The 17,720-nt window shown below is 38.0% G+C and overlaps 1 protein-coding gene across 3 annotated transcripts; it reads right to left on the reverse strand.

Moving 5' to 3' along the window:
- Positions 1-284: 284 nt before the first annotated feature.
- si:dkey-3d4.3 (ras guanine nucleotide exchange factor F) lies at positions 285-11,486 on the reverse strand. Of its 3 annotated transcripts, none has more exons than XM_017695325.2 (8): positions 11,432-11,486; positions 7,339-7,546; positions 7,130-7,212; positions 5,986-6,064; positions 5,765-5,814; positions 5,513-5,633; positions 3,983-4,163; positions 285-1,132 (listed from the first exon to the last, which is right to left on the reverse strand). In XM_017695325.2, the coding sequence occupies exons 2-8, from the start codon at positions 7,502-7,504 to the stop codon at positions 550-552; spliced, it is 1,263 nt and encodes a 420-aa protein (XP_017550814.1). In that variant the 5' UTR covers positions 7,505-7,546; positions 11,432-11,486; the 3' UTR covers positions 285-549. The 3 variants fall into 3 exon arrangements, with proteins under 3 accessions (XP_017550814.1, XP_017550813.1, XP_017550819.1); XM_017695324.1 differs by lacking the exon at positions 11,432-11,486 and adding an exon at positions 11,090-11,425; XM_017695330.1 differs by lacking the exon at positions 11,432-11,486 and adding an exon at positions 11,090-11,425 and having other exon boundaries at positions 1,044-1,132; positions 3,979-4,163.
- Positions 11,487-17,720: the final 6,234 nt, after the last annotated feature.

A 17,720-nucleotide genomic window follows, 5' to 3' on the forward strand; every position in this document is an offset into this window, starting at 1 on the left:
AAACAGATGGACTACAGTCTGTAACTGTAGAACTACAAAGTGCACCTATAGAGTAAGAGAGCAAAATGGAAAATGAGCAATGAATGTATAAAAAACAATGTGCACTTTGTGCACTGAAAGCTTTTCCCTACATTGAACTATAACACTCTTCAATAGCATCTGATTATAGCAATATTGGTAATACAAATCTTTTGTTTCATGGTTATTATAGTACTTAACATAACACATTGTCTTGAACAAAATATCCATAAAAAATAAACATCAGTCAACACAATGCACAAATATTTCTCTTTGAGATATGTTAAGTATATGAAAATTTATATTGTTTCAGTATAATAAACATTGCGAATTACAGTACTGAAGAAGATGAGTAAAACAATGGAAACAAAAATATATGTATATATGAAACAACATATAAAAAGCTTTTGTAAAATATTTTAAGTCAACAGTGCATTAACATCTGGCTCAAACAGTACTTTAACATTTTGCTTGTACTGGACAATCAAAGTCATTCTGTTTCCTCTTACATAATGGCTCACCTCCTCTAAGTCAGCTCTCTGCCAGTGTCATTTGCCACACTGCGATGGTAGCCTGCTCTGTTAGAGGTTTACCCCCTAATATGAGCAGCAGGTTAGGCATTTCATGGGCCAAACTGTCCTCTGTCTCCTCTGCCGAATGCTCACTATCCTCTGTCTCTCGCACAACTTTATGGTTCTCAAATGTAAGGCAGTTCTCCCAAGGTTTAGTCTTGTTTAAAGCCTGCCCATTTTTCTCCCCTATATGTATAGTCTGAAGTTCAATATCTTCTTCAGGCTGCCCTGTGGATGGACTGGATGGGAAACACTTGTTCTTAAAAGGTCTAAGCTTGTTGATGCTTTTTGATGGGAAGGTAGCACTGATATTATTGGGTGGTCCAGGCTGGAAATTAGGGCCAAGACCCACGCTGCAGTGGTGAACTCGGCATGGAGCAGTGAAGCCAGGCAGGGAAGGGAGCTTCTCCCAGGTTAATGTGGTCAGATTGAACTTCCATAGACAGTTCCTGGGGGCACTCTGGGTCTCTCCTCCACCAAAGAGCAGCATGCTGTCCTTGTAGACCCCCACTGAGTGGCCCATCAGTTTAGAGGGCCCTGAGCTAGTAAAGAAAGAAAACAGAAATTCAAACATTATTAGACTGTAATAAATGATTAGTTTAGCGCTTGTTACATGTAGACTATAGTAGTACCTGATGAGTGAGGCAGGATCAGAAATCTACTGTACATTCATTATGTTTGTCTGAAAGTGCTTTACACTAGATGCTGGAACAATGCTGTAAAGATCTGAATGCATTCAGACACAAGAGCACTGGAGAATTTTAAGGGGATAATGTTTATTAACCAATTAAAAGAATGGATCACAAAAATGTGTCACACCACCCCCCCCCCCCCCTTTATTTAGTTTTAGCTTCTTTAGTTTTGCACTGAAGCCATGGCTGATGTTTGAGATGAAGGACAAGATGTGTAAACTTGATCTTTACTGTCAAAGTACTGTAAATTTTGATGGTCAATACCTTTTTTTGTTAATGGTTAAATGCTTGCCAGTAAACCATACTGTATTGTAACACTGCGGTTGTTAATTTACAGAAATAAACGTGAATTTACAAAAAGAAATGATCAATTCTTCTTTCACAGACATTTGCATTTTTAATGGTTTTTACTGTTATTATTCTAGAAACTAGTTGAACTAGTGAAAGGCAGTATGTATGACTGTAATTGTACATAATTTTACCAATAATGAGAAAAAATACTTTCACTGTGTAACAGCTGATTCTCAGGAACGTGAGAAGGATCCACGTGCAGGTTAAAGTTAGTTTAATAAAACAGGGAAATCCAAGGGGAAAGGTCGAGGACAGAAAAGGAGGACAAAAACCAAAAAGCAGTCAGCAAAAATACTGGCAAAAGTATCCTTAAAGGGCAAGAGCAAAACTCAGTCCAAAGAGCAGGCAACAGTCCAAAACACCAAAAAACACAAGGGAATAAACAAGGCTTGGTAAGACAGGCACTGACGAACTGGCAATACTTCGCAAAGTGTGAGTGCAACTGAGAGGTTTTTAGAGCAGAGCAGAGCAGGGTGGAAATGAGGATCAGGTGGGGCTCATTAGGGTTGTCGTGGTGATTGTGTTAGAACTCATGAGAGGAAGACTCTGGTGGCCAGAAGGGGGACTGCTGACACACTGTTAATTACCAGGTTTTGTTCTGCTCACCTGCATAGTGCAGGCTACTTACAGTACTGTGCAAATATTGGCAACCATATTTATTTAATATCCAGTCAAAACATCCTTTAAATACAAGTTATTCTTTTTTAAGAGATGTTTTTGAGGACATTAGGTAAATGATAATCCATCTGCATAAAAATGTTATGTTAAAAATGTTAAAATAGATAAAAAAAGACAAATAAAAGACCTAAAGACAGCTTAGGACCTGGTAAACCACCAAAACTGTCACCATCAGATAAACAGCACTTAAAGCTTTCATCTTTTAGAGAGAGAAAATCAAGCTCCACTGTCGCTTTAAATCAAAAAACAAAACCTGTTTTTGTTGTACTACCACTGTACAAAGACAACACTACGTATCTGAAAGGATGTGTAGCTTTGAGGAAGCTATTAGTGAGAAAAAGGAAACAGACAAAAAAAGAACATTTGCAAATCAAACAAAGAAGCTGCTGATGTTCTCAGAACAATGAAATCCAGAACAAAGTCCAGACCACATCCTACCTTTTACTATAATTATTAATTTTTTTTATCAGTTTCTTTTTGATGAAAATTATATAATAAAAATGACAGATATACATAGATAGTATATGATATTATAAGTTTCATTCTAAAATGCTCTGCATCTATTTTGTTTCTGAAAAGTATAACAGCTGATGTATTATAAACAACAAATGTTAAATAAAGAAAGTATAAATTATAATATAGCATTGATACTAATTGTATGTGTAAAGCCCATTTCCAATGATGTGTGCTATAAAGAAAAAAGAAAATTGTTGAAAGTTGTCTATAATGAATTTCTTACTGCAATCCCAAAACATATCTGAATGTGCTGAAGGTATCAGTGTTGCAGACGGTTCAATTAGGCATGGGAACCTTGCCCTTTTCACAAGTGCGACGTGGCGTAAGCCATATGAATGCATTTAGCTATAACGTTTCACCCTTTGTGCCTGTATGTATGTTTGATAAGAAATAAAACCCCATCATTAATAATTAACCAACTAGCTGTGAGAGAAGGTTAACTCAGTGGCAAGTGAGCCAGGTTAAGTGCCAATTCTCAGTGCTAGGGCATCTGTGCATTTCTGACTGGCTTACAGTGTTTAGATTCTAGTAATCATTACAAAGGATCAGTGTTCAATGGACTGATATGGCTGCAAAATATGAATTCATACACATATATGTACATATATATATATATATACATATATATATATATATATATATATATATGTGTGTGTGTGTGTGTGTGTATATATATATATATATATATATATATATATATGAGCGGCTCCTCTCCACAGCTGTGCCTAATTAGGAGAGGAGCATCGACACCTTTAAAGAACAAGCTCTCCCAAGAGAGTAGCAGAGAGGACGCTGGCCTTCTGGCTAAAGGCATGCCAGAGAGAGTGAGAGGCGAAGGGACTCTTTGCATGCGATGCTAAGTAAGTTGTCAAAGAATTAAGTTTTGGTCTTGTTTTTGTTTAGATGTTTAAATAAAGCATGTTTGTTCACTCACACTGGTGTTTGTCTGTGCTGGGTTAAATATTCCCCGTCTTATATAGTGTTTTAATAAGACTATTTGGTCTTATTTTCTTTTCAATACCTTGTTTTTCATATAATGTCAAAATAATGGAGTTTGAATAAAGTCTGATTGATTGCTTGAATTAAGACTTAAGTTTAACTGTGATTTTTATTATTTATTAACTGTAATGTGTGTTGATAATATGGCTCACGCACGAAGCTCTGATGCAGCTCCAAGTCTGGCTGCTGAGGCTCCATCTCCAAAGGTCCCTCTGCTCCTTCAGGCCTTGCAGGCCACCATACAGGTACATATAGTCCCTGTGGGCCATGGCCGAGTGACTATGCCTAGGTCCAGGACCTACAGGTGCATTGCTCAACAGTGACCACACCCCCGAATCTAAAACAGACATATACAGTATTATCTGTAAAGGTCATACAGGTATATTAAATGCTAATTAAGCTACACTGTGCAGAGACTGTACGGACCACGTTCAAACAACTTTGTGAACTTGTGAATGCCGAGGATACTGGTGAAACATTGCTGATTTTGACGAAGGAAACTTTGTAGCACAAGTGCATAAGCAGGTAACTGATACCACTCAATTATTAAGTTATTATATATATATATATATATATATATATATATATATATATATATATATATATATATATATATATATATATATATGGCTGCTCCAATGGACTCTTTATGGCACTGTAGCTGCTTTAAACTTGCATGAAACTAAATGAAATGAAATGAAATGCACTTGAGTTGCTTAATGTAAAACATCCTTCAACTCTTTTTTAAAACAAGCCACAACAGCTAATTTGAGAAACAAGTTTTATGAAACAACTAAATGCTGATACAGTGCCTCGTGTTATGTTAAAAACAATAATTTTAATGATTAATTTAATTGCATTACTAGACAAGAAAATAAAACACAACTTTATTCATTGGACAGTTGAACAGAGGATCCTTACAAATGACTTCATGCAAGGTTGGTATTTGGTCAGTTATCTGAGCCATGACAACAAACAGGTTTTTCAAAGCTATTTGGATTAACTAGCCAGCTAATGCTAACAGCTGTTCAAACAGCTGTTTGTGCCAGCGTTTCTTTTTGTAAGCCTGTTATTATTGTGATCTACGTAACTACAAAACACCTTCTACTTTTATATAGAGCTCAGATTTCTTTTAGAATCAAAGGACGAAAATTATTGAAGGGGAGACCGAGATGTGCTTTTCAAATGAATTCACAGTTCTTCTAGAACAGGATGGACAAGGTATCAAGTACAACTGTAATGTCTACTTAAACACAAATTTTTAAAGGCTTACCTACAAAGATCAGATAAAAAAGTCAAATATATAGTAAAAATATTTTCTAGTTTTCTGAAACTGATGTTGGAAACAATGAAAATGTTAGCTACAAATTCTACAATTATGTAAACATATATGACATATATACTGTTTTTAATTGATTTTTCAAGTTGCAATAAGATTATGTTGCATACAACTCAAGAGATGCAACTGGCCGCATGACAGCTTCACTGTGTAAAGCCAGATCTTGTTTTTAAGAGCCATGCAGCTTCAAAACATTGCAAGTATCTAGGTTTACATTCTGTCATCATTTTGTCTTTTCTTCAAAAACATTATGCTTACCATTTTTCTGTGTGTTATTCATATTCATGCCTCACTGAGAATGTTTTCTCATGATATTTTATCCTGTGTACAAACATTATTGTACTCACCCAGGTCTAATCTCCAGAATTCCTGTGAGGTCCCTCTCATGTCAATGTATCCCCCATAAATATACATAGAGGATTCCAACACTACAGCACTATGTCCTTTTCTATTGGATGGCACCACATGCTAGCAAAGAAGGATGAATCTCATTTACAACAGCCAAAACTAGCTTATCAGCCTTATGATATGAGTCACAATAGTCTAATTAAGAAGATTCAACTGTGAAAATCCACCCTGTTTTCATAAGTGTCTTTTACCTGGTGAAAAGGTGAACTTTGCTCTTGTAAATGTAGCCACCTTTCTTTACCTGCAGAGGACAGGAAGACAGCACCTACAGAATCAATAATGGCCATTTTCGTCTTCTACTTGCTACAAAAAAGTTCTGTGAAACAATGTATTGCCAACATCATTCTAACACATGCATTCATGTTAAAATAATGTTTCAGTGATTTATTACAATGCAAAACTCCTGCATCACCTGTGTCAAATAGCCAGAGAGGTGTTATTGAGTTTGAATATCCTGAATCTCTCAAGCCTCCAAAAACATAGAGCAAACCCTGAGAAAGAATGAAGCCATAATGTAACATCACAGCATGAGTAATATTTTCATCATCCACATGACATCCAATTTCTGTTAAGTCTGAAGCTCTACCATGTAAAGCCATAATTACATATTAAGACCACAGTAAATAGTTGGTTAAAGGGGAATTCCACTGAGATGTAAACAAAGTCATTCAAAGTGGTTTGATGTAAGATGGTGCATAATAGAGAAACTTACTGACTCAGATTTCTTTATGGTGGTGATGATACCACTGTTGCGATGTGTACAACTTAAATATAGCCATTTTATTTACTATCCAAAACCACCAGTGCCTGTAGATTTGTCTGTAGATGTAATGTTTACGACGGCAAATAGTGTCTGAAAATATAGGTTTTCTTTGGGGATCTTACCTTACAACAACCTACATGTACCGCACTGCCTTGTATGGATTTTTAAAAATACATTTTAGGCCAAACTTTGTCAGAATTATTGTAAAGCAATGTATTCATAACCATTTCATGTTACGACTTATCAACTCTGCCATAGCTTTCAGAAACACTGATCTCTTCTTCAGTACATCTCTTTAGAATGGTGCATTTTGGTGCAGACCTGTGGTGATTGAACATTTAAGGTCATAGCACCTAAACTGTGGAACGTTCTGCCCTCTCCTTTAAGATTTGCTGATTCTGTGGAGTCTTTAAAAAGTAGCTAAAGACATATCTTTTTAAACAGGCACTTTGGCAATCTATACGCACCAGGTTTGCATTTCATGTGTATTTTTTTGTGTTCATAATCTTTTATGTTGTGCAATGTCTCTGTAAAGCTTTTTGTGAGTTTCACAGACATATAAATAAACTGTATTCACTTATTTACTTATTATTTTACATCAAACCACTCTCAATAATGTTGTTCTTAACAGTTTATGCAGGAAATTTGAAAAATCTGTTGATTCCCCCCTTAATGTTTTGTTTAAATCTAACTTGTATGTAGGTCCACACTTAATGTACATATTTGTTAATAGCTATTGAATAATAACTAATTTATTACTGATTCATAATTAACATCCAAGGCCTTAAGTCACCTGATGTGCCACCATGCTGTGTTCCTCCAATTCTTCAGGTGCCTTGTCACTACTACAGTCCAATTCTTTCCACTCGTTGAGTGCTAAAATGACAAAATACCAGTGACATGAGAAAATCATCTTACTTCGTCAGTCATTAGTGAGAGAATGGAACTGCGTCCAGCCAGTATCAGATACAGCTTTCACATAGAGGAAGAGGGGTGACTTACCCACATTGTATTTCCAGAAGTCCTTTAAGGACTGCTTCCTTCTACCTCCTAGCAGGTAGACATTTCCTCTGTAGGCACAACAAGCGTGCTTATAGCGGTCACATGGAGCAGGAGAGAACTGAGGCAATGAAATCCACAGGACTTCAGGACTGCTCCTCTGGTTCATACTAGGCCTCTTAGGGGGATCATCAGTCCAAACCTGGAGTTTCTATCAGAATGAATAAAAATGCAAAGAATTACAAGTCACATGGAAAGCTGCTCTCGTTGAAATAACAAGAGGCTGTGGCAGTTGTGAGGAATTTTTTATTCCAGGTATTCCAGTTTATTGCTCTGGGAAGTGATATGCAGACATATGACCAGAGCACTCAAATGCTCTATAAACAGTCCAAAAGCAACACAAATGTCACATGTGCTTATAAAGTTTAATATTTATCAAAGGAAGAGGGCGCAAATAAAGAAGGTGATTATTTTAGCCCAAAAGACTTCAGTAACAACAATACTGCTTAAAATCTGTTCTCGCCCAGCCATTACCAACAGGGAAAACTTTAATACTTTCACATTCTGTGTGGTGCTCTGCAGTCAAGTGCTTTCAGTAAATATACTCACGTCAACATCTGACACTTGTTTCTCTTTTGAACCAAACCCACATTTAAAATAACAGTTTTTTCAGGAACTTGTGTCAAAGTCAAGATTGGTATTAGTGTTGAACAATTTTTAATCATACCCAGCCCTATAGGAAGCTAGTGAATTTAATACTAAGAGAGTACTGAACTGTACAATTTCCATGAAAATAAACAGTGATAAACATAATGCAAATAAACGATACAAAAACGCAAAATATCTGGAAGCATTTTTTTCCCCACATCCAAATCGTACACATCTGTGGCAACAACAAAAGAAACAAACACGCAGGCAGAAATACATTTTTGGGTAGGCCAATAAAAAAGCAAGTATGCCAGATTGATAGATACAATTTCCCAATGTGCAATATCATGACATCAGGCTATAGCCTATAGCTGACAACAGTGCAGTGATCACTGTACCTATTCCAGTGATTCTACCTTAAGGTAATACCAAAATCAATAAAAAGCAGATCAACCAGAGGGCTGGATTCACATAAACACAACCAATACAGCAACTGTGAAGTATGTCTCTGTTTACCACACGTACTACCTTTGCCCAATGTAAAACTGGACAGTGAGAAAATAAGATGGACCATTGGATTTGTCTTTTGTATTATATTTTGTCTTGCACATTTGTGAACAGTTCAGAGAGTGGAATGATTTTAGTCGTGGGCAGTCATGGGCTGGGGGGCAGTCGTGACCGGAAGGTCGCCGGTTCGATCCCCAGAGCTGACAGCACATGACTGAGGTGTCCTTGAGCAAGACACCTAACCCCCAACTGCTGCCCGGGTGCTGCGGATTGGGCTGCCCACCGCTCCGGGCAAGTGTGCTCACTGCCCCCTAGTGTGTGTGTGTTCACTAGTGTGTATGTGGTGTTTCACTTCACGGATGGGTTAAATGCGGAGGTGAAATTTCCCCATTGTGGGACTAATAAGGGTCTCTTAAACTTAAATGGCCAAAATACAATGAAAACCCTGACAGAAAACAAATCACATTTCATTATCTTAAAAAATGCAGCTTAATAAAAGATTCTTTCTCCATTTGATTGAGTAGGCATGTAAACAATCTGGGTGGGCCCAGGTCTAGCCGTGGTCCTCAAAAAACTCCTCACAGAAGTGGGCAGACCATTCATTGTGTAGGCATTGTGTAGGAATCCTATAACTCCACTCTAAGTACATTTTTTAGTTATACAACTTTAGTTGTACTGAACATCCAGGAAACCTTAAATTCCAATATTCATGCAAACAGTTGTTTCTGAATGTTTCACAGTCATCAAATTCTGAAAATAAATATTTTACCCACAAAAAAAATGTTCAGATTTTCTTTAATGTTCAAAAATGAATATCTCCACCAATTTTCACTTTCTTGTACCCAGTTATTGGAGACAGAAGAACAGAATATAAGTAATTTGGTCCTGGATTTAAAAAATTAAATGCCACATATCTTGCTAAACAGCGCTTCACAGCTGAAAACTCACTTTTTAATATATTTTGACTATTTTCTCAAGAGGGGTTATTTAAATTGGCTTGACCATTTTACGATATACTGTTAATTCGCTGTAGATATATAAAAAATCAAAGATATCATTTGAAAAAGTACTGAAAATAGTTGTTTCATACTTTTCACTGGCTGTAATATTAGATGCAGTGGTTTTATTTCATAGGCAGATATTTGTATTATGTTGACTCTGTATGATACCTGTTGAGCCTGTGTTTCACTGGGTTCCAGAAAGTTGCAAGTTACAGCTTGTAATTTGTTGCATACTAGATAATGCTAACTTGCTCTGAGTGTGTGGACAGTTTTACTTATACACAGGAAAAGATTCTTTGTGCAATTGGTAGAGGACTTCCCACAGCGGCCAGACCTCTCACTGTCAGATTCAAGTACTCATACCTAACAAGCCAGTCTATATATAACACAACAGGGTGCACTATGAACATTTTACCGGTACTTAAAAATACTAACAATAAACAACAACAAATATGCCTTTGTGAGCATTTCGCTGGGACGGTCAAGGTGAGCACCTTCCTTCGTCAGTGTCTCATGGAACCAAGCCCACGATACTTTCAGAAGGCTCAACGGTGGTGCCAGATCCACATCAGACCCAACTCTCTCCATAGGTTAGAACACGTCAGTATCACAGACATTAACAGATACAGCGCTAGATACACCCAAGAATTACTCAGATGCTTCCCCACAGCAAGCATGTTTGAATTCCAGTCTGTCTGTGTTCGCTGGTGGCTCTACATATGCCATTCTTACACCCCATAGTGATTTAGGTGGCTTTAAGACATGTAAATTAGCCTGTTGTTACAAGATGATTTGGAAGTTGGTGAAGCTGACATACTGTGACATATTTTACAAGATGTTCAAGCAAACTCAAACAGTCTTTCTTGGGAAAATATACAGCCACCCTGCTCTGTGGTGGTCCTGTCCACTGATGGAAGGGCTTAGGGGAATGGATTTCATAACATCTAATAGCTAAACTGAATGTAATTCCCAGCAACAAAGGACCGCTACCCTCACTCTGAACACAGAGCCAAGCGGGACACAGGCAGGTAAATGATCAGGTACTGTGATACTGTACTACAGTGCATAATACTGTAATTTACTAAAGAGGTCACACTATTTTATTTATGAATCCATTTCATATTTAGTATCCACGTCTACGCACTTAAAAGGTTCTTTAGTAAAGGCAGTGGCTCTATATATCATGAGTTCTGTTTATCACCATTGGCATGCTTAAATAGTTCTTTCCATGGTTAAATGCTTCTTCTGATTGCTGGAGAGTGTGTTGTATATGGTTCTATATTGAAACTAGTTCCATGCAGACCCCAAAAGGGTTCTTGTATGAAGATGTCAAGCTTGTAACAGCAGAAGAACCATTTTCTACCTAGAACCATATACAACAACATTCTCCATCAGTCTGAAGAACTATTTCACCATACAAAGAACCATTTAAGCTTGAAATGATTCTCTTTACTAAAGAGCCACGAAGAACTGTGTACTGTCACGGCTCAGCGGCTACATTTAAAACTGAGGTGCCGACGCACAGCGAGCACCCAGCCGAGTGAAGAGAACAACACTTTTCATGGAAGTCAAATGAGGTAAATACGCTCTAGACTTACAAACGGAAGTATTCACACTCTCCATTAGTTCATATCGCTGCTACAGAACAGTCGGTCCCCTCTTGACCGTTATTCCCCGATCAAGTGAACGTCCTCGGGGCTTTCGGTGTTTGGTAACATTGCGGGCTAACGCCATCTTCACCGCTATGTCTGAAGAAAACAGTACTTCAGAGAGAAGTGCAGGAAATCATGTGACAGAAAAGAAACACGCCGTCTTTACAACACTTTTCAAATCTTTACCGGCCTCAGTAAGTTTTTCGGCGAACAAGAACACTTGAGACGGAACTAGTCTTGATTCTCTCCTGGTTTAACTGTAACTGTTGTTAGATTTTCGTCGCTTACCGTGTAGAAGCTTCTCTCACTCTTCCCTCAGTTATAGTGGGCTATTGGGAGTGGGCTACTGGGAGTGGGCGGGGCCAATGCTGCTATTCCACAAATCAAATCAAATCAAATTTATTTGTATTGCGCTTTTTACAACGGATGTTGTCACAAAGCAGCTTCACATAATTCCAGAAAAAACAAAGTTTTAACAAGAATGTAAAAAAAAAAAAACCCTGGTGGGCAAGCCAGGGGCAACAGTGGCAAGGAAAAACTCCCTCAGAACTGAGGAAGAAACCTTGGGAGGAACCAGGCTCACCAGAGGGGACCCATCCTCCTCTGGTCAAACTACCTGCAAGTGATTATATTACTAATATTAATAGCAGTAATATTGGTATTAGGAATAACTAGGAGTCTATGAATATATCAGCGTAGGGTGGGCAGCTAGCCCAAGATAGGTGACAGTAGCTGGGGCGTGGGCAGCTGGTCTGAAGAGGGTGGCAGGAGGGCTCGACAGTCAGTCGTCCTTCAGTGTCCGGCCGGACATGTGGGTGATTGTATACTCGGAAAAAAGCAGGGAGAGGGGATTAGTTTTATTCTGTCTGTTTGTACGTAAAACAAGGGATGTAAACATTTACAGAGTGTGGCTAACGACTCCGGCAGATCTGACTATGACAGCTTAGCTAAAAGGAGAGAACCAGAAGGACACACAGACACTGGAGCACTCAAACTGAGACAGTTTGGCATCCCTCCGCTCCACCGTCCACAAACTTGAGTGACCGCGTGCGGGACGACAGCACCAGCGTCTCAGTTTACTACGATTCCCTGTGCCCATGGACCCCTGGATCTGCTGCCTTTATCTAAGGGGGAACAATTAACTACCAAAAGCTAAACTGAACAAGTGAGTTTTCAGACTAGTCTTAAAGATTGAGACTGTGTCTGAGTCCCGAACAGAGTTTGGGGGCTTTATAAGAAAAAGCTCTTCCCCCCAGCTGCGGCCTTATGAATTCTAGGAACTATTAATTAGCCAGCACTCTGGGATCTGAGTAGTCGTGATGGCTCATAATGGGAAATAAGGTCTTGTAAGTACTCAGGAGCGAGCCCTGAGGGCTTTATACGTCAATAAGAGAATTTTATAATCAATACGGAATTTAACAGGCAGCCAATGAAGTGATGATAGCACTGGACTGATATGAACAAATATTCTAGTTTTAGTGAGGATCCTGGCTGCAGCATTTTGGACTAGTTGAAGTTTGCTTAAATTCCTGCTCATACATCCTGACAGTAGTGCGTTACAGTAGTCTAGCCTAGAAGTAATAAAGGCATGTACTAGTGTTTCCGCATCACGCAGGGACAGGGCATTTCTGATCTTGGCAATGTTGCGAAGATGTAGAAAAGCTGTCCTAATGATGCTGCCTATGTGTTGATCGAATGATAAATCTGAATCTATTATGACGCCAAGATTTTTTGCTGCTGAGCCAGGTGTAACTGGAAAGTCAGCGAGATTTAAAATTAAATCTGGTAGTTTATTTCTTGTTAATTTTGGACCCAGAAGGAGAACCTCTGTTTTGTAACTGTTTAATAGGAGGAAGTTATGTGACATCCAGCATTTCACATCTTTTACACAGTCCTCCATTTTCTTTAATCTGTATTTGTCATCAGGCTTGGCTGATATGTACAGTTGCATATCATCTGTGTAACAATGAAAGTTAATACTATGGTTACTTATAACTGTGCCTAATGGTAACATGTATAGCGTAAATAATAATGGTCCTAAAGTAGAACCCTGCGGAACTCCAAATCTCACTTTTGAATAATTGGAAGATAAATTGTTTACACTGACGAACTGATAACGTTCTGTTAGGTAGGATTGGAACCATGATAGGGCCGTCCTTGTGATTCCAACCATGTTTTCTAACCTTTCTTGGAGAATATTGTGGTCTATTGTATCGAAAGCTGCGCTGAAGTCAAGGAGCACTAACAGGGATACGTAGCTTTGATCAGAGGCAAGAAGAAGATCATTAGTTTTCTTAACTAGAGCTGTCTCAGTGCTGTGGTGTGGCCTGAATCCAGATTGGAATTTTTCACATATATGGTTCTTATGTAGATATGAACTAAGTTGTTGGGCCACAGCTTTTTCTAAGATATTTGATATAAATGGTAAGTTTGAAATTGCCCTGTAATTAGACAATATGCTAACATCAAGATTTGGTTTCTTGATCAGGGGTTTAATAACTGCTAGTTTAAAAACTTTGGGAACATGGCCCAGACTAAGGGACAAGTTTACTATAGTTAAAATAGGGTTTATAATGACTGGCAGTACTTCTTTGAGTAATTTTGAGGGAATTGCATCGAGTATGCAGGTTGTGCAATTTGCAGAAGAGATAATCTTCTCTAGTTCTAGCTGTGGGAGTGGGTAAAAAGTTTCCAGGCTCTTTTCTACAGCTGTGTTTTGTTTTATATCAGCCAAGTCAGATGACAGCCAAGTTGGATTTAATACTGTGGGTTGAATTTGTTGTCTAATATTTTCAATTTTATTATTAAAGAAGTCCATAAAAACTTCACTGGTAAGAGTTGCTGGGATTTCTGGTTCAGTACCTGCCTGATTTTTTGTGATTTGGGAAATCACACCAAACAGAACAGAAGGATTATATTTATTATTCTCGATCAGCGAGGCCAGATATGCTGAGCGAGCTTCATTGAGAGCATTTCTATACTCTATAAGGCCGTCCTTCCAGGCAGAGCGAAACACTTCCAGTTTGGTTTGACGCCATTTCCGCTCTAATTTCCGAGCTGTTTGTTTTAAGGTCCGGGTTTTATCGTTGTACCACGGGGCAAACTTTTTCTGCCTTATTCTTTTTATTTTAAGTGGCGCCACATGTTCTAAAGTGGATCAGAAGGTATTTTCTAAATAATCGGTTAGTAAATCTAGTTCCATTGGGTCTGATGGAGTGGAGACTGGGGTTGATAGCTCTGGCAGATTTTCTATAAATTGTAGGGTGGTAGAAGGTTTTATTGAGCGCTTTGTAGAATAGCAAGGGGACATACATATATTATGGCTAAGACATAGCTCATATGAAATTAAGTAATGGTCAGAGATTGCTGAAGTTTGCGCTAGGATATTTAGCTTGTCTATGTTGAGACTTAGTGTCAAAACTAAATCTAACATGTGACTGCAGTAGTGTGTAGGCCCTGTTACATTTTGGGTAAAACCAACAGTCTAGAATTGAAGTAAATGCCTTTTTTAGTGGGTCATATACCTTCTCAAAGTGAATATTAAAATCTCCTACAATTATTACTTTATCATTGCACACAGCCAGGTTTGCAGTGAAATTACTAAATTCTTTTAAAAATTCAGAGTAGGGCCCTGGTGGTCTGCAAATGTTAAATAATGAAAATGCGTTCTTTTTTGTGATTTGTAACGTGAATGGAAAGGAGGAAGTGAAAGTAGAAGTGAAAGTGTCACATTGTTTCTGACTGATATCGAGAGGACGTGAAAGTGTCACATTATTTCTGACTGATATCTAGAGGACGTGAAAGTGTCACATTGTTTCTGACTAATATCTAGAGTATTTTGGTAGATTACACAGACTCCACCTCCCTTGCCTGATAATCTTGGCCTATGTGCATAATTATAGCCTACTGGGGTGGCTTCATTTAAAGCTGAATATTCATCAGGTCTAACCCACGTTTCAGTGAGACAGAAAATGTCAAATTTATGATCGCTTATAATTTCATTTGACTGCTTTTGAGTTTAGTGATCTTATATTAATTAGTCCATGTTTTAGATCTAAGGTGCTAGTACCATCATCAGAACACGGATATATGTTGATTAGGTTGTTTAACCGGGCTGATTGAGTTTTTCTATGATTAAATTTAGTTTTAATTCGGGGCAAAGACACAGTCTCAATAGAGTTGAACCTGGGTGACGCCTCAAGGCAGATCGCAGACGGTCGGTTAAGCCTGTCTGTCTGCGGCCTGGTCCCGGGTCTGGATTGTCAGCAGCGGTTTACACTACTCTGCTGACTAACTAAGAGACTATGAGCTATGCTGCACGAAAGTAAGGCAGCACCCTTACTATACTATACCCTTACTACTATAAGACCAGGCTTGCCCTCAAAACGCAACCATTTGTCTATAAAGCCCACTTGATTTTCGGAACACCACTTGGAACTATTGTAGATTACTAGAAAACAATGTCAATCTGCTGTTTACCATCTCTTCTCAAAATGTGCGATCTAATCTGACACCTGCTAAAAAACAAGCTCTTTCTAGATTATGTAAAGAAAAAGACAGAATCACAACAGCTGCAGATAAAGGTGGGGATTTGGTAATTATTCCTAAGGCCTTATACAACCAAGAAGCACTTTGCCAATTACACAATGCAATCTTTTGGAGAATTTTACTGTCTCGCCCTGCAAACACTATTAAAAAGAAATTGAAGGCTTCTTAGAGATACACATTCTCAATCTTTGTAGACGGGTAAGGAGTTGGTATATCTGTATAATAGATCCCTCATAAAGCCTATACTTTATATATATTTTGCCTACAGTGCATAAAGACGTAGCCAATCCTCCTGGTCACCCTATAATGGCAGGAAACAACTGTTCCTTTCTAGCTATCTCAGAGACACAGCAGATTCTTTACAGTGCCTGCCCTCAGTACAGCCCAGTGTCTTGGCTACTATGGAGTTTGTAAAGTAATGATAATGGCCTTCTGACTCCATTTCTGATTGTTATGGCTGAAGAAGTATTTTCTATTTGAAAACTCTTTCTGTATGCAGATTGAAGGCACTGCCATCTGAGCCAATCTGGCCACTGACTATGCCAGTTTTCACTTGCATTATTTGAATAAACAATATGTTCTCAATAACAAAGCTCTTTTAGAAAATATCAATCTGTTCAACGGATGTATGGATGACTGCTTTGTCAGTTACAGGTGCTCCCTGAAGTACTTTGAACTCCTTGCACTGTATATGAACTGTTAAAGATCTTCCATTAAGTGCACTCTTCATGTAGTCATAAAGAATGTACATTTATTTTTAAAAATTTAGAAAAAAATTGGTACATGCAGATAGATATGCACCCATTGCTTCTGCAGCTCTCTGTAATGCCCATGGTCAGCAACAGTACTCAAATAGGCTGTGGCATTCAGGCAATGACTGATTGGTATTTACAGGCCCAATGTGTGCCAAGAAGCCTTTGCTCTCATCATTACATCGCCTCCATAAGATACATATGTTCCCACTGCCTCTGCAACTTCTCTTCAATGTCCAAGGTCATTTTATTTGCCAGAATTGTACCTCTTGCTCTTTTTGTAAAGTGTACATTTTTTGCACACACTTCAAAACATACAAGATTAGACAATTCATAACTTGTAAATCCACGCGCTGTTTATATCACCATGTGTTCTTATCTTTTATTGTACATTAGTAAAAATAGACAAGAATAATTTATTTGAATTCAGAACCATCAGCCAACTGTGTTTGCACAATGTGGAATTAGACCTCCGCATTTAACCCATCCGTGCACTGAAACACCCACATACATGCACACTAGTGAACACACACACTAGGGGACAGTGCCCACACTTGCCCGGAGCGGTGGGTAGCCCTAAACAGATGAGTGCAACCCATAGACAAGATGATCCATCCCCTGATTTTCCTCATTTTGAATCAGCAACATTCTCTTTCAGATCTATGCTTCTTGGCCATTGAAAGGTTTAGTTGCAAAGAAGAGGGAATATCAGGATAAAAGGTTATTATGGTTTTTTTTTTTTATGCTACCGTGGGTCAGTGTTGTACTTTGTAATGCTTTTTGATATATTTAACATTTTAACTGTGCAGTTGAGTTCATTCTCGAGTTGCTGTACTGTCACAAGACTAGCTGACACAAGTAAGAGTTGCTTCATGCTTGGTTTTGTTTGGCTTTTTGTAATGAAATAAAATACTTTTTTGCTAAACTTGTCTTATATTATTACAGTGTGTGGGCAATAGTGATAAATAGTAAAAAAAGAATTAATAATAAAATAATCATTAATAAAAAATTATTCCAACGTGTTCAAATTTCTCTTTATAGTAAACATTGTTCTTCCTGTTGAAATCAGTTGGCTTAGGCTAGTGAGAATTATAATCTTACATGCAAAAATATAATTTCAACTAGTAAATACAGAATTTTGACGCATATAGACTATCAATAGAACTGGATGATTTTACCAGTACTAATATTTTTTACTTCTACAGTACTATTCAATTCACAATACTAATATTTTACTACTACAGCACTAATCAATTCACAATACTAATATTTTTACT

This window comes from Pygocentrus nattereri, chromosome 6, assembly GCF_015220715.1.
Source record: "Pygocentrus nattereri isolate fPygNat1 chromosome 6, fPygNat1.pri, whole genome shotgun sequence".
NCBI classification, from domain to species: domain Eukaryota; kingdom Metazoa; phylum Chordata; class Actinopteri; order Characiformes; family Serrasalmidae; genus Pygocentrus; species Pygocentrus nattereri.

Excerpts from the sequence above, each read along its gene's own strand:
- si:dkey-3d4.3 (XM_017695325.2), bottom strand. The coding sequence starts at position 7,504 with ATGAACCAGAGGAGCAGTCCTGAAGTCCTGTGGATTTCATTGCCTCAG. Across the intron at positions 6,065-7,129 it reads ACAGCATGGTGGCACATCAG|GGTTTGCTCTATGTTTTTGG; the intron begins GTGACTTAAGGC and ends ATTCTTTCTCAG. Across the intron at positions 1,133-3,982 it reads TGGAGCTGCATCAGAGCTTC|CTCAGGGCCCTCTAAACTGA; the intron begins GTGCGTGAGCCA and ends TTTCTTTACTAG.